The 17,418-nt window shown below is 40.0% G+C and overlaps 1 protein-coding gene across 1 annotated transcript in view; it reads left to right on the top strand.

The window, feature by feature from the left end:
* Window positions 1-14,657, top strand: part of IRS2 (insulin receptor substrate 2) — a 30,007-nt gene extending 15,350 nt beyond the window's left edge. The window contains exon 2 of the mRNA XM_051608262.1: window positions 12,202-14,657. Within this exon, the coding sequence (XP_051464222.1) occupies window positions 12,202-12,206 (5 nt within the window). The 3' untranslated portion in view covers window positions 12,207-14,657. The remainder of the gene's footprint in view (window positions 1-12,201) is intronic.
* Window positions 14,658-17,418: the final 2,761 nt, after the last annotated feature.

Below are 17,418 nucleotides of genomic sequence, written 5' to 3'. Positions count from 1 at the left end.
TAATGTACTTTAATTAAAAATAGCTAATGGAAATAAGTACCTCTGATACAGTATAGTCAGTGGACTGTAATTTGGAAAGCTGTGATGTGGAGAAACCACTAATTTACAGTCTGTTCATGTTAGGTTTATTTTCTGTGTGATTTATGGAAATGGTAAGTGACTTTGCCTATGTCTTATTCCTGCTGTATAGGAAACCATATCTGTGGTCTCTTGTCTCAAACATAGATTGAATCTGGCTTTTTTTTTTTTTTTTCACTGAAGAGACTTTTGATGACAGTTACAGAGACTGAGGCATCAAAGTGGAAGACATTGTCAAAATTGCTGTGCCTTTTATTATTGCCTCAGGTTGGTTGATTTTTCCTCCTTGTTAACAGACATCTTGTGATTGTTGCAGAAAAATTTTGGAAGGATTGTTTAGCACAGACAGGGTGGGATTATTTGCAAGCTGAGGGAGGATATTCCATAGGAGGCCATTCAGCTGTGTTTTTGCTAACTGTTTTTTTGGAATTCAGCTATGCTGGTCTTCTATTTTGGTCCTATTGATACAGGACTATAATTAATAGGAAGAAATACCTTCATCTGGGGCTGCCAGATAACCACAGGCCTTCAAAAACTTAGGGCACCTTAAATAGGTGTTCTGAGTAAAGCTTCTTAATTCCTGCTGTGTTGCAGATTCCAGCACGAGTGTCTCTAGTATACACCAAGGGTCCATTTTCCTGTTTAATGTTTCCATATATGTGGTGTTTTTTTCATCTAGCCAGTGTTCTTGCGCTGTATGTTGAACTGAGAGATTTGGCCCAGTGTGTAGACACCTCATTTGCCCCTTATTAGGAGCCTACTGAAAGAGTCCTCTTAAAATAAGGATCTGTCTTCTGGAATTAGTCACTGGAAGGGTACAGCTGCCTTTTAGCTCTTGAAGAGGCTGGTCAAAGCTAGACTTGGAGACTGGCAGAATCTGTCCTCCCTGACTATAGAGAGAGTCTTATGTGCTCGGCATCAGAGGAACCTCAAGCTTCCAGAGGTCTGTGGCTTATGAAATCCAACTTGTTGTGTGGAACCTATTTTAAGTAAAAGGACTTGAAATGAGACTAATATTCATTTGTGGATCAGCTGGCGTAGCTAACTATTCCTGCCTGACCTGGACTGTACTCTGTAGTTAGTTGATGGTGTATTGTATTTGTTCAGCAAATGTGAAATTAAAAGGGATTTGTGTTTTCTCCGGCTGTGCAGCTGCTGTACTGTTGGCTGAATGCTTTTCAATATATTTCCTGGTCAGTCACAATATGTGAAATAGGCAATAATATCAGGGCCTCTGCACTTGGAAGCAAACTTGGGCTTTAAAGGCACAGATGCCTCGGGGGAAAGACTGGTGTCTTGTACAGTATTTCTTCATGCACGTTGTCTGCAATCTTGTAGTTTCCATTTTTTTGCAGAGTGTCCTTGTAGAACAACATCTTAGCTTTATAAAGTCTTGCCTACTACGTGTCATGCTACAAGAAGTTACAGTTCCTTAATGTGATGTCCTGAAGTGCTCATCACAGCTGTCTGAGGTGTCCAAAGCAGCTTTAAAGAGCTGGGATGCTGGCAATGAGAGAAAATACGTTCAGGTCTTTGTTTACTGGAAAGCCTACCTGAAGTCTAGGGGAATTCTCTGCTGAGCGTTGTGGGACTAGAGTCAAACTCTTAAGTGTCCCATCTTAGGTGACATGTTTTTTAATCTACTTTATAGACACAGTCCCAGCAGCGTAATACAATTTTTTTTTTTTAAATTACAGTGTCAGTTATGTAGTCATGTAGTCAGATATGTTGCAATAACTAAAACATATTTTTCAAAATGCTAAATGAGGTACCAGCATACCTTTTTGAGAAAATTAAGTGTCCTTGGTTGCTTATAAACATATTTACCCAGCAACAAATCAGGGGAGCCATAAAACAAAATAAAACAAAGACACCTGTGTGAGAGCACTTGTGAGGCAAGGAGAGAACAGAACTGGTGAAACAGTAAAGTACAGCTATGTTTGTGCAAATATTTACTAAGAGTTCTTATAATTACGGAAGAAAGTGCATCTTGCTCTGGAGTTAGCAATATTGCACGGAAGTGTTGAGCTTCGCTTTATTTCTGCAGTAAACTATGGGATCGGGAGGATTCAAGGTGCATCCAGTGGATCTGGGAACAATCTCACTCATTCAGCACAATCTGTTCCTAGCTAGAGAAAGAAAGTAAAACAGGAGTAAGACAGACGAGATAGTTACTCTGTATACTTTCTTCTATCACAAGCTATTTTCAAGGAGATGTAGTGAGTTGCTGCAGAGTGATAAGTATTAGGGCTTGAACAGATTGAGGTACTGAAATGAACAGGGCCAGGGTACCTCGCTAAATTCATGAATCTAGCTTTCATAGAGGAACTGCTGTGCCAGGTGTAGCTGTTGCTTGCAAGCTTACAGTCCCAAGGAAGTTAATGAGAGGTCAGATCATGGTGTTAACAAGCTGGCTGGGAGTACTTTTCTAAATATTGTCTGGAGGGATGATCATAGCCTTATTGTGTACCTGAGGAAAGGGTTAAGATGTTTTGATCATACTCTGTGGAGGTATTATAAAGTACTGGCTTAAACTCAACTCTTTTGGTTCTGGACAGGATCTGTCTTCCTAATCCCATGTTTGAAATGTGGGACCAGGACATTTTCCAGGGCCTGGGTTCATGGCATGGACACTCCAGACACCTGCTGACTGCATGGAAGATGACAGACAAAGAAAGGCCCAGGTTTGCATCATCTCTCAGCTCCCATCCTGTTCTCTGATAATCATATATGGGGTAGACGCAGCCTCAGGCAGGGAGGGAGTCCCTGAGCACTGCAGTGGGTTCTCTGGTGGCTTCTCATAATAATCTTGCTTACAGCTCAGGGTTTCAGGGCTATCAACCAAGCTCACTTGCAGAATATTTCAGGTGTAGCCAGTAATTTCTGAGTATCTGAAGTTGTGGCTCATTTCTCTCTACCTAAATCTCAAGGTGAATTTATGTATTTTCATTTTATGTCACACAGATTACGCTTAATAGATTCCACAGGGGTAAGGACTACAGCTGAATACAGCAAGACACACAGATGGTTATAGGGTTGATGGTTTCAAACTGAAAGAGGGTAGATTTAGATTAGATATTACAAATAAATTATTTTCTCTGTGTGTGGTGAGACACTGGCACAGTTCTGAGAAGTTGTGGCTGCCCCACAGCCTAAAGGGGCCTCAAGGAAAGCTGGGGAAGGACTTTTGACAAGGGTGTGTATTGATAGGATGAGGTGTAATAGTTTAAACTGGATGAGGGTAGATTTAGGTTAGACTAGATGATCTTTAATGTTCCTTCCAACCCAAACCATTCTATGGTTTTGTAATATTCTGATGAGCAGAATTAGATCTGTAAATGTTTGACCAGCAATAAGCTAAATTTGAAATTCAAACAGTCATAATGTTCCCACAGAAATACTTAAGTATTCCACAGAATACTTAAGGCTTAAAATTCATAGTAAATATGACTTTTGTGTTGTGTATTGTGTCCACAACAGCATCCTGAACCTGGTGATCACATCAGTGTATTTGGGTGTCACAAGAAGAGTAAGTACCGAGGTGTGTTGCAGGTGAAGTGAAGGAACATGCTCAGGGTGATGCAATGGGCAATCCTTACTCTGCTTGGAGGGAAACCTGCTGGTTATGGCTTGAGCGGCAGCTGGGAGCTGTGTCCATAGAGTGTGATTATAACTGGTAAGGCTTTCCTTGGGTTTTAGCTCCCCCTCATCGTGAAAGGCTTGTGTGATCTGGTAGTCAAATTTAGTCTTTCAAATTCTTTTTGCAGTGTCACTTCCAAGCACTCTTCTGGAGTGGTTTGTTTTTTTCAGATCTTCTGTGTGTTGCTAACAGCAGCAATAAATTTGATAAGTCATAATTACAATTGTATTCAGTGAATTTAGTGTAGTTAGAAAAATACATTGTGCCTGTGTGCATGTACAGTGTTTGGCACTATAGGCTCCATTAATAGAGGTTTCTTACAACAGCAATGTAAAAACCCCGGTTCCCCTTTAAAATAAGGAAACTGGCTTTATTAATGGAAATATATTAATTTTTTTGTTTCAAATATTTGTATATAGAAGCTTGATTTATTGTTGAAGTGAAATTAATAAAGGAGAAAGGTTAAGGGCTTAACCTGGTTTATGCTCCTGTATTAAGAACTGAACTATGAGACAGTTTTAAAAGAACAGGAGTAATATTATATGCAACAATATTAATGTCTCACGTGAAATATGTAGCTGTTGAATGACTCAGTAATGATAATTCAGAAGATACAAAATTGGGAAAGTAAAGTGTTCTTTTTTTTTTTTTCCTAAACAATACTCCCCAAAACACACAAGCTCATTCTTCTTTCAGTGAGAAAAAAGGGTCCTAACCTGGTCTCATGGAGGAAAACTATAAACTGGTCTCATGGAGGAAGACTATAAACTTGGACTAAACAAACATAGGGAATTACTTTAAAAGATAATACATATTTTTCTCCTCTTTTTATTTATTTTTTTCCCTAAAAATAAAACTTTAACTAAATGGCCAAGTTAAAATGGTGAGCTTTATTGAAAAATACTGGACATCTGTGAATACTTTTTTCTACTCTAGTAGGGAATTTCTTTTCCCTCCCTCTACCACAGTCCATGTCCACTTTCCAACTGATAAGTGTTAGAAGCCTTTTGAGGCTGCATAAAGCCCAGTTTTTCTACTCCCAATAAACTTGCTTTAATGGTTAGCCAGCTGTACACAGCTTTTCATCCTGGTTTTGCAGGGTTTTATAAAAAAAATTATGGCACAGTGGTTTTGAGCTTTTCCGTTGTGCTCTCAGGGCGTACAGAGCAAATACCCGTACAGGGGAATTGCAATTCCTGTTACTGTATGTCTCCGTGTATAAAGGAAGGACAATGTGTGATGATCTATGGGTCTGTGGGTCTTAACTGTACATGTGCAGCAAGACTTCAGACTTACTGGGAGCATTAAATTAACATATGGCAGGTTCAGAACATACAAAAGGAAATTATTATTCTTACACCCTGTAAATGTCTTCCTCTAGGGTGGAGGAGTGCTCCAGTCTCCATACAGACTTTGTAAATTTGTAGCCTGTTTTGATATTGGCTGCCTAAGCCCTCCTGGCAGTGATGGAGGCAGGGATCAGTCACAGAGTGCATGGAAGAAGTGTTTGTTTCCCTAACCACAATATATACATGGCTAGAGCACTCATCCAGGACTGACCAGCATCCAGTACCTTTCTGGCTGGGAAAAAAAAAAAAGTAAAATCTATCTATCTATCTATCTATCTATCTATCTATCTATCTATCTATCTATCTATCTATCTATCTATCTATCTATCTATATCTCAATCATCTTTCCTCCCTTCCCATCCCTAGTGCATCTTAGCCATATATTCTTTGGTAGAGTGCTCCTGTTCTTTCTTACTGAAGCTTTTTTCATGGCATAATTAGATATCCACTGTAGTGGAAAGGAAGAATGAACATTACTTCCCACAACTTACACGAGTCCTTATTCCTGTTCCCATGAATATTTAAATTTTAATATGAATAATTCTTCAATTTAATCACTAAAAAAGATTGCTCTTTCTCCCAAGTGAGAGAAAGAAAAAGCATGCTTTAAGCTCTTTGAGAGCACTCTTAACATTGTGTCCTCAAGCATGTGGATGGAGGTAACCCAGGAGCTTAGAAGAAAACATGAGCTTTTGGTATTGGCCATCGATATCTAGAATGGAATCCAGGTTCTTACTTGTGGATCTAACCAGAAGTCTGATTGTTCTCCTTCCCACCCCACCTCACTGTTACCTGCCTGCAATAGGCCCACCAACATCAATGGCATTTGAGTTGACAGTTGTGTGAGAATATCAAGCTCTACTTACTAGACCACTTGCCCTTATTAATGACTACTCATGTATATTAGAACAAATATGCCTTTCACATCCCAGCTGAGCAAGCTTCCCAGCGATTATAAAGGTGTGTAAAAGCATATGGTCTCTGCTGCTAAAATGAAAACCAAGTCATGCACCTCACAGACTTGGAGATCTTTCATAACACTTATGCATCTGAGCCTAAAATGAAACAGGGCAGCAGAATTCTTGCTTAGAAGTGCCTGCTTCTTCTCCTTGACTCTAAGGAGCTAGTCATTCTAGCTTCTTATAAGGTGAGTAGGTCAGAGACATAGAGGTACATATTGGGGTTGCCAGACGTTAGCTGAGTATTGCCTAGCAGACCTGCTAATTCAGTTGTTTTTGTTGTGTCTCTGTGGATGGGGTTGGTAGGTAGTTAGTTCAGTGTATTAGTCACCAACCCCTTCCTCCCTCACCCTGCATCACTTATAAGGTGAGTAGGTTGTTTAGCAAAATTCCTGCCTCTTAAGAAACTTCCAGCATCACTTTTTGTATGCAAAGTGGTGTCTTTGCTGGAGCTGCCGTGTCTCATTAGTATGATGGAAAATTGGAGCTGTAAAAATCAAACCATCCCATCTGATTGAGACCACATTTGCAGTGCTGGGTTTTGAATCTATGCTGATAGATTCAGTCATGTGATGACTTGTAAGGTGGGGGGCTATTCCAGTTGCATGTTAATGTTCATCAACCAGAAACGTGACTACTTGCTCCATGACTGCTAAATCCTGTACGTGTGAACCATCAAGTGGCTCTTTTTGAACTAATCTTTGCAGTGACAGTGTTCAATATAGCTTCTACATCTGCTTCTCTCTGTGTGTTTCTGCCTTTCTTACAAACTCCCAATGGAAGGCCAAAAGGACTGTACATTTTTTTCTAGCATTTTGTTTACTCAGAGAAAGCAGCTTGTTTTTGTTTAATATCATGTAATGTTTTGTATGCTTGTATACCTGACTTGCAAGGGAGAGGATAATTGAACAAATTTCAGATAGTACTATGCTGAGGTTTTTTCATCTAACTTATTTTATCCCTAATCATGGGATTAAATCACATCTATACAGACTTGTTTAATAGTGTAGGGTGACTGTAGCTCTGAAATTAAGAGATACAATAGCAACTGTACTAAATTAATGCTTGAAAAATGAGCATGTCTAGTTTCTTAATTTTAAATTTGAAAGGCCTTTTTTTATTATAGTTGATATGTGAAATGTATTTATGGACCAGCACTTTAGCTATATATTCATTATAATTAGATTTGTAATTTTAATCCTTTATTTTCCACATAATTACATTTTAATGTTTAGTTATTCATACCACAAAACCTGTAAGAACCTTGACAAAATGATATGAAACACAAATTATATCAAATTTAGAAATGAACTAGGCATAGCCCTCATCATCAGCTGTACTTCTACTGTAGACTCAGCTGCTTAAACTCAGGTGTAAGATTGCAGGTAAAATAAGTGTTAGTTGGGTAAATATATGGTATCAAACACAGATTACTTTGATTTATAGTACCTTTAGCTAGAAGTTGGCACTCATAAATTGTGGGGATTTAGGGATTTGTCTGTGCTGTCAGATGAACATTTCAGCCTCTCGTGTATGGTAGGACAGATGAAAAAAAAAAAGCACTTGCAGGTTCTGACATGCAGCATCTTTTTCCAGATAATCTAGAGCTTTGTTTCCTGCTTTAGAAGATATCTTTCCTCTTGGTTCTTTTAATACTGTTCAAGATGTTATGATTTTTAACTATTTGACACAAGGTTTAAAAGTATTACAAAGGTTATTTTAATATAAGTAACTGGCCACAAGATTCCTACTTTACTGCTTTAAATAAATTCAGTGATTTAATTCTTAGTCATGTAGAATCTATGTTGAACCCAATGCTTGCTTTTCTGAATTCATAAAATAACAGAGACATAGCTAAGTAACAGTACATTCTGTTTTTTAGTGGAATAACATGCCAAAAGAGCCTGGTTCCTTGGGGCAGCATGTCTCCAATTATGATCAACCATGACTTGTTTAAAAAAATAATAAAAACATGGCTTTTTCATTTCATGGTTTAACTTGTTTTTCCCACCAGATGTTGAAACATTTTACTTTGGATGGGTATTATTCATGGGCTTTGTAAACTGTTAGAGCACACTACATGAGGTTTTCCTGTGAAGTGTTGTTAAGGTGAATGTTTAAGCTCCAATTCAAACTTTTTCCTGTGACAATGGCCAAGATGGGCTTTATTTGGTATGAACAGTCCCACATAGCACAGCTCAGATTCCCTGGAATTGTGGAGAGCCATAGCTCTCAGCACAAGTTGTTCTGTTATCTTTCATAGGGTTACCTATGTACTTAAGTATAGTATTTATTACATAGTTTTAAAGAGAGTCAGAGCCAGGTCAGGATTTGGCTCCTACTGTGCATCTCCCTGGTAGCATCCCAGGGAGCAGTCCGGCTGCATTCACACTGGGATGCGTGACCAAATTTGTGACCTTACAACATGTGTGTGTGTATCCTACAGTCCCTCCTGTGAAGAAGCCCTCAGAGACCAAAGTTCAGACCATCTACTGTTGCTGTTGGTGCTTGGTTGGCAGGGGTTCATGTCCATCAGGATCCGTGCTGTCCCTCCCCACCTTCAGGCCCTGCTGCCTGCCTCTCTGCTCCTCCTGCTTGCTGGCACTGGCTGCTCTGGGTGTGGGGAAGATGCTGCTGAGGTGCAAGGCTACAACCCAGGCAGATGTCTCAAAGCCCATCTCCTGCTGGGTGCCCGGCTGAGTACAGTGCCTGGTGCTGGAGGGTGGGGAGGGCAGCACAGCTCTTTGGTGGGGCAGACACTTGCCTTTTCTGGCCAGCCAGCTGCCTCACCCAGGGCCACGTGTCTCCTCCCGGGTGCCGGGGGAGACAAAGACATTTTCCTGTGGGTGGGATTTGGTTCTTTGGGCTGCATCGTCTAATGGCCTGGCCTGATGCCCACAGACGTATGTGTTGTCAACCTCCAGATTCAGTTGTATCAATCGGATTGCTCTTCCAGGAAAAGTTAGTTAGTGGGATCAGAGCCTTAATCGATTTGGCAGGCAGCATGGGGAGGAGAAACAAAGGGATAAAGCCAGCGAGTGATTTGCCTGGAGTCAGGGCAGAAGCCCGTGGTGGAGCTTGGGGTTCTGCCTGCAGTGCCTGATCCACACTGGCATTTGTGTTGCCAATGGAATAAATTTACTGGTTATGAATAACCAGCAGCGTGTTTTGCCATGAGCCACATGAATGGCTGTTTCTGTCTGTGTGCTTGTTAGCAGATGAGAATTATTTTTAGGAATTAAGAAAATCTTTATTCATTGCTTACTGTCTTTGAAAATTAATAAGCAGACTAGATCTTCTTTAATTGACTAACCATTTTGTTCCCTTCACAGTATTTAACAAGTCTGAGTATTTGGTAGTTTTCTAGCAATTTTATTATCTGATTTATTCCCCAAGAAGCACTGGTGGAATAAGATGACTGTAAGTAGTTTTGGAAACTCAGCAGTAACCATGGATGCTTTTGTTAAAGCACAAAACCAAGAGGAAGCTTCAGTATTGACACAGTGCTGGACTTTCATGTTTTGGTTCGTGCATGCCTATGGGGAATGAGGTTACCAAAGAATATACTCATGCCCTGTAGGGATTTTGGTTTGTTCCCGGACAAAGTATACCAGTGTGACTTGCTGCCTAAGTGGAACGTTGACCTGAGACTTGAAACAAGTAAAAGATACTAATGGCTGAAGTAAAAATGAACAGTGATGTTGATGTATTTTTTTATATGTATATTTTTTTACTTACCATAGAACTTGTAACTTATTTCTTGCAAGTAGGCTACCTGTGAAGCAATACTATGTTCAGGTTAGTTTTTGAGTTACAGGTCAGCATTATAGACTCATTGAATTATGTGTTTATTGCATCATAGGCTCTTAGGCTTGTGCTCACAGTCCCATTGTTCACCTATAAAACCCTGTGAACCAAATTTGGAAGTGCTTTGAAGCACTGGCCTCTTCACCCACTCCATTTTAATGCTGGTTGGAAAGTACCTGTTGTGCTGTAAGAACAACAGCAGGTTTACTCAGTTGCTAATAATCCTCCCTGATGACTGCCCTAGGCTGACATACTTCTGGAAACATACTTGTTTGTGTTCTTTTCCATGTAAAAAATAGCTTCCTTTGATTTCCCTATCTGAACACATGATTACCTTTTTTTACGTTATTTGGCTTTCACAATCATGTGGCCACTTCTGGGAAACTAAATTTAGTTGTCAGGTTGGTTTCCATTTGGAGGAGGAAAGCAATAACAGGGAGTCAGAGTGCATCTTTAAACACTCACTTGTTTGCATACATGATGCATTTATCCTGCTTCCCTGAACAAAAGTCAGAACAAAGTGGTTTGTTAGGTGGCCCTTCCTCCCAAGGAGGGATCTCTGCTCCCTTCTGGGAGCCATCTGTCCCAGGGCCCAGTCTCCCATGCAGTCTTACTGGATGGCAGTGGCAGTGGCAGTTTTGGGGCTCCCTTAATTGCACTATAAGCCTGTTCAGGTTCTTCATTTGTAACAGTCTCCCCTGGCAAACAACAAAAGCTTGTTTTCTAAACATTGAATGAGTAGATTTGACTTAGTTTCTGATCAGAAAAGTGGCAGCAGTTAAATGGCAATGAGATGCTGTCCTTTTGGTCTTGGCAAGCTATTAATTGATCTCCAGCTGTGTCATGAAATAAAATCCTAAGTAATACCCTAAGTGTCTGATCATGTAGAGGTTCTGATTGCCTCCAACAGGACTAATTTCTTAAATAGACCTTAGCTCTGAGAGATTCAATAACAATTTAGCAATTCTCACATAGATGCCAAGACTTCTCAACCTTTGTTTTTTGTGTAGACTTGAAGGAAAAGCCTTTGTATTGCTTTATCAAAGACTTATCTGAATTGAAACTTGAACAGATAACCAATACTCTTACTTTTGATGTCTGGGTTTCATATATAATTTATTTTGGTTTCATGATCCCAAGGGAATTAAAAATACACAGGAATAGTGACTTTTTGTATAAATACAGTCAAAATTAACGGATTACATCCTTTATAGACTTTTCAGAGTAACAATGTTGGTTCCTAAAGTGTTTCAGATAACCAGTTTTTAGGAAAACTTGTGTAACACATCTTCAAACTACAAATTTTATCTACCTTGTAAACTGGGGGACAATAATTTAAAAATTGCTATAAACTAGTAAATGAACTAGACAGTATTAATAGCACTTGGCATGAATCTAATGTTGCAGCCTGACGTTGTATAGGGATTTACCACTTAGATGGCACCTTTCAAAATGCGGTGTCAGTGTTTTGTCATGTAAAATTTATAGTCTTGATGTTATAATCACTAATGCTTGTGTCTTACTGCTTTCCAAGTATTATAGCAAACAGGAAAAATCTACATAAGTAACATCCTAAGGAAATTTTCATTTTTCATTACCACATTAGCAAATCATCTTAATGTTTTGAGTTAAATCAGTATAATAAGGTCTCTTTATGGCAGTGACACATACTGTCCATTAATTCTTTGCAGTGAAAAAACACAAAAGGAGACAGCTGCATTCTGTAAAATAGGATGGGTCACTTTGTAATCAGTTTCTATTTTACTGTAAAATTCACCTTGACTGCTTAAAGCAGCTTTGTAGGCAGTAATCTGGAGAAGATTCCTTCTATTTGCATATCTACCTGCTTTTACTTTTGGGATAACGGTTATTTAGTAAATCAAATAACTACATTAGAAGAAAGTTATTTCTATAGTTGTGGTTTTAGAAGATTCTTTCCCTAAGAACAATTGTCTCAAGAAAGTTGGTTTTAATGTTTGGAAATGGACAGCTTTTGATAACACTCAGCTGACTAAAAAAAAATGTTCAGTTTGTACCTACTTTCTACAACTGCTTTTCCTTTCCATGGTGGTGAACACCAGTGGTCACAGTTTGAACTTTGGGTTGGGTTCTGTCTCTCGTGGTGTGCTGGTCTGAAGACTCACAGCTGAAAAGTACTAAAAATGAGGTAGTATTGGGTCCGAGTACTCCCTTTATTGCCTGTGCAATAGCTTATGATGTATACAAATATAAAAGCAGTTATTGCATAGCTTGTTTTCCCTATGAAAACTCATTCTGAATAATCTCTCTGGTATTTTTTGTGTTGTTTAAATCATAAAAGATTTTTTTTTTCCTGCTTTTATTGACTTTCTTTCATTTTTCTTTTCAGAGTGAAGGATTTATTTTTCTCACCATGACCTCAAACAACAGAGTACAACATTCAAAGAAGCTGCTCGGCATATACCTTTTTTTGTCTGTTTTGGTTTGGTTTTGGGGGGTTTAGTTGTTTGGGTTTTTTTGTAACTGAAGCTGCTTAAGGTTTACTTTTTGTTGTTGTTGTTATTGTTGGTCCGGACAGTTACTTAACTGTTGTGGACTAAACCGTGCAACAAATCCGGGAGGAAGGGAAAGCAACCTGCCTAACTCATTACCTGTCCGTGGCATCTACAGTATCATTTTGCTGCTGTTTTGACAGAAGTTGGAGATGCTCTTTAGATCGTAGGAACTTTTCTGCCGGCCTCTTTAACTAACGGCCAATGCCTTGATTTCCTTTTTCTGCAAAGACAAACTGTATTTATTCTTCGGCATATTAGGGGATTCTGTAACACCTGCTGAAGCAGCAAGATCTGGTATTTACTGGCATAATTTCAAGCCTACCACAGTACTACCTCAGTTCAGAGTAAAGCCGGATTTGCAGTCTTGGTGTACGACAGGACCTCCTTTATCGCTATGCTGAGTCTCTCTCAAGAACAGTCGCCAGCCTTACTGAACTTGCAACGTGTACAGCTGCTGCTGCTGGGTTGTGAATCACTAGCCACAGGGTTTACTTCCCAGACAAAGCCGCCGAACCAGGGCACTGAAAAGTCAAAAATGGGATGAAACTCTGCGAATTGGACTTGGAACGGAGGATTCAGAGTAGTTAAAAAGAAAATAATAATATAAAAACAAGTAACTGAAGCAACGTAGGTTAAAAACATCAAACTGTATTGGGGGTATCTCTCTGTACCTTGGACACACTTGTTTAATCCTCTCTATGTAGGTGTTTATGTAGGTACTTCAGATTGCAAAAGCCTTTTCTCCTATTTACAAGCTCACTTTTGTCAGCTAACCCTGTTCTTAGCTGCGTTTCTTGTAACCAAAAATCCACATAGGCATGCTAGGAATGCAGGGATGATAATAGGTATCAGGCAGATTCAAGCGCTCATATTAACACAGTATTATCTTGCCATCTAGAAAGTCCTGATACTTGCCTTTACCAGGAAAGCGCCATTGCAGCTGCAGACATTATTACAGGGAAGAACCATTGCAGTCACTTATCCTGAGTTTCTTTTCAAGGCTAACTGTGCATCACATGTCCAGGAGCCTGAAAATCTGAGTGATGTGACAGCTACCGTCACAAATGTGACATACAACTGTTACACCAGACTAGAAGGATGTCATGCCACCTTGTTTTTCCTTCAATAAATTTGTTGAAGAACATTTTAAGGGTACCTCCCCAGTGCCTGCTCTGATAGACATGTGTTACTAAATTATTTGAGACTTGTTTTTCTTTTTGGAAATCATTGTACTAGGTGGAACCTGTACTTCATTGTTAGCAATGCATTATCTTTTGGGTTTGTTTTTTGTGGGGTTTTTTGTGTTGTTGTTTGTTTTTTTTTTTCTGAGGAAGACAAGAGTCAGTGCCTTTCAAATACCATGAATGGCACTGCAGTCTTCCTGCTTACATGCTGAATTTTTAGAACTGAGGATTGTATTACAAGACAAAGATGAATGTAAACAAATTCCTTCCCTACCCCGTGACACACTTTATTATTCAGTGTAATTTTTGGGGTCTTAAATCACAGCGATGCATAGGCTAATACAATAATAGATCTAAAATCTATTTAAATATCTAATCTATCTGTTGGAGGGTTGTTTTTCTTTTTAATAATAATACTATAAATGGTTCTAAGACATTCTAAAATGCTGCTTGTTAAAGTCTGGAACTAAAAACAAATACCATTGATATTTCTGCCTGAACCCCCCCACTTATAGCACAGAGTGTGGTACCTGCTGAATTCAATGTTTCAAACTTCTATTTTGAAGTAGCCCTCTATACCAATTATGAAATCCTGCTACTAAAACAAATGGCTAAAATGCATACAGCATCTTCAAAACAAAAACTTGACAATATAGTAAATTCTTCTCTATCCTGTATATTTCACAAAGGCATATGCAATACTTACATTCTTAATTTAGTTTACAGAATGGAACCAAAATGTATAAATGTTATGTTTGCTAAAACTTCACAATGTATATTGGGTCTTTGTACATTTTGCCTGACTTACCTTAAATTTGAAATATTTTTTGCTATATAACCTTGACAGTTATTAAGCAGTGTTTTCTTTTGGGTACGTATTGTTTCTGGATATCAAGATGTTAAATATATTTCTTGCTATTGTGATATGACAAGAGACTTAACTTATCTTGCTGTGTCTTCCAATGTACACGCTGTATATAAGGATAAATGTGATGCTGCTGGAGACCAGAATAAATGGAACTAGAGTAGTGTATTGTATTTAGTCTGTATTGATCATGGATGCTCTCCTTAATAGCCATATGCAATAAAATACATTATTTATGAAAGGAGTAAAATATTTGTGTGCCTGTTTTCTCCAGGGGAGAGGCATTTTTTTCTGGTCTTTACATAAAATCTGTTTATTGTCTCTTTTAAATGAAAACATACTATCTTTGAATGAATCTGACTGCACTGCACATACTTACCTGCTTTCCTTTTAACACATATAACACTCCTGTAAATTCATGAAATAATTTAAAATCTTGTCTAAGAATAAAAAGATCACTATCATAAAGGCAAAGTTTGTATATTTGAAGAAATAAGTAGGAACAGAATTTGGTCTTAATATTTAATTCCCGTTTTAAAAGTGAGTGGGGGACTGTGGGAGTCTTTCTGGCAGCCTGTTTAGTGGAAACAGACAGTATACACACAGTATAGTCACTTAAACTGGCACAAGATGAATGGGTACCTAATGCTCCACTTAGGTATCTTTGTCTGCTGGCTTGTGTGCACAGACACCAGGGTGCAGTCACAGCTGCCGTGGGGTCACTGTAGCCTGCTCTGCTCCTGGTCAGTAGAAATGTCACTTCTACCTCTGTAAATGACCCTTTTTCAGTGTTCCTGGCACACAGCTAAATGAGCTGTGTGAGGGTCACTGACTCCTGACAGACATGGTCATGATGAGGGGCAGGGGATGACGCAGCAGGTTCACAAAAAGCTTGATGTTTCTTTCACAGCAGAGTCTTGCTGAGATTTCCTTTGCTTAAGCTGAGGCCTGAGTGACACCTTGTTGAGCACATGCAAGGCCTGGTGGGGCAGGAGGACGCATGATCTATGTACCACATTTGAAGTAATTTGAAATGAAATCCTGTCTTGGGACCTGTATTCTCCTGGCCACATCTACTTGTACTTTCATGGTTACCTTGTGTTTTGGGGGTGGTTGAAGGACTGTACTCATACAACTTTGGGGTAAGCTGAAGTTCTTTCTCTGAAAGTGGCTTGAATGGAAAAGAGCAGTTCTGTTTGTTGCTGCTGTAGGATCATCCTCTGGCTGTTGGAATGTCTGTATAAGCGCAGACATAAATAAAAAGTAATGTATATGCTGCCCAAGAGGGAACATTCAGTTCTGACCATCTTACCTGCAGGCTTAGCTAGGGAAGAAGAATGGGACACTGTGGCTCTTACAGTGCCTACATCTTTGAAGAGAGAGAGCAATTGCTTTAGTCTTTGAAATCTCTCAGTTGAAATATAACTATCTGAAAGTATCTTCTCCTTCTGTCAACAAGGTATGTGAGTGGTACATAACTGTACCATAGAAGAATGTGTGATAAGACATCTGGAAATTCAATGTCAGATTCTCTGGTGGGTTCAATTTCTGATAATCAGAGCATAAAGGAAACCTTTGGATACTCAGTCCACCCACACCACAGTTTGGTGTGATGTAGGCTGCTTCCAACAGCAACATTTACAGTGACCTGAGAGTGGTGCTCTTAAGTCCTTGCTATCCTTCTCAAAGACCTTAGAGCAGTCTGTGGCTTCCAGCTTCCTTGGAACCTTGGTTTACTTGTCGTACAGGGTTTAGGGAAGGATTTGTACATGTGAGGTGTCACTCCAGCATGGAATGAGGTTACCTTGAGCACTTACCTGTGCCGTGGAGCACAGAAGCATTCCCAGATTCTCTAGTTCAGAGTGACCCTGGAGTCCACTGTAAAAGGCAGCATCTTTCAGTGGGCTTTAAGTAACAAACACGAGACAAGCAAATTGCCTTCTTCAATGCCTGTTCTTACTGTTCAACTTGCTTTCTACTCTCAAAGAGGGTGGGAAGAAGAAAGTGTTCAGGTCTTTGTTGTGCTAATTCGTGAGTATTCTGAGTGAGGAAGTACAACCTGGTGTCTGCTCTTGGGAGAACCATTGCTGAGTAGCATTGGGTCCCATTGTTGGGAAAGCCTTTGCACTTCTGGGATTTGGCCAGACATGCAAGCATTCATGCTTTGTGGAAGGCAAATCATCTACCAAATCTTTCGTGGTAAGAGCTACCACTTCAGTCATTGCCAGGTGGCTTTTCCACCTTGAGGAACTTCAGCCAGCACATTCAGACATCAAGACATGCTGCAAGACTCACTTGATGTGCACCTGGCTTTTCCTGAGGCTTCTGAAAGGGGCTGTAAGCAGAGATTGTATTTAATGAATGGAGGTTTTGCCTTTTAAATACCCCTAAAATACTGTCGTAGTTCCTTGTTTCTCTCCTGCCTGGCTCACCAATAATGTCGTGGTTTGAGCCCAACACGACAACAAAGGAACAGCCACACAGTCGCTCACTCAGCTCCCCATACACACACACACTCACACTCTGGGATGAGGACAAAGCTCATGGATCGAGACAAAGGACAAGGAGGGTTCTTCACTGATTAAGGTCCCGGGCAAAACAGACTCAACTTGGGGAAAAATAATAATTTAATTTCACACTAATCAAACACACACAGGACACAGACAACACACAGAGCAGGGCTTGCATATGTTACCCCACCCCTCCCTTCTTCCCGGGCCCGAAACACTTTGTTCCCGGTTTCTCTCCCTCCATCCCCCCAGCGGCACAGGGGGACAGGGGATGGGGTTTAGAGTCACTTCACAGGCTGGTGGTTCCTGCCGCTCCTTCCTCCTCAGGAAGAAGGATTCCTGACAGTCCTTCCCTGCTTCCCCACGGGGTCCCTCCCATGGGAGAGAGTCCTCCACGAACCTCTCCTTCATGAGTCCTTCCCACGAGGTCCGGAGCTGCTCCAGCCTGGGCTTCCCACAGAGTCACGGGCTGCTTCAGGAACAGCCACCTCC

This window comes from Apus apus, chromosome 1, assembly GCF_020740795.1.
Source record: "Apus apus isolate bApuApu2 chromosome 1, bApuApu2.pri.cur, whole genome shotgun sequence".
NCBI lineage: Eukaryota > Metazoa > Chordata > Aves > Apodiformes > Apodidae > Apus > Apus apus.
This window is presented reverse-complemented; position numbering and strand designations above follow the sequence as displayed.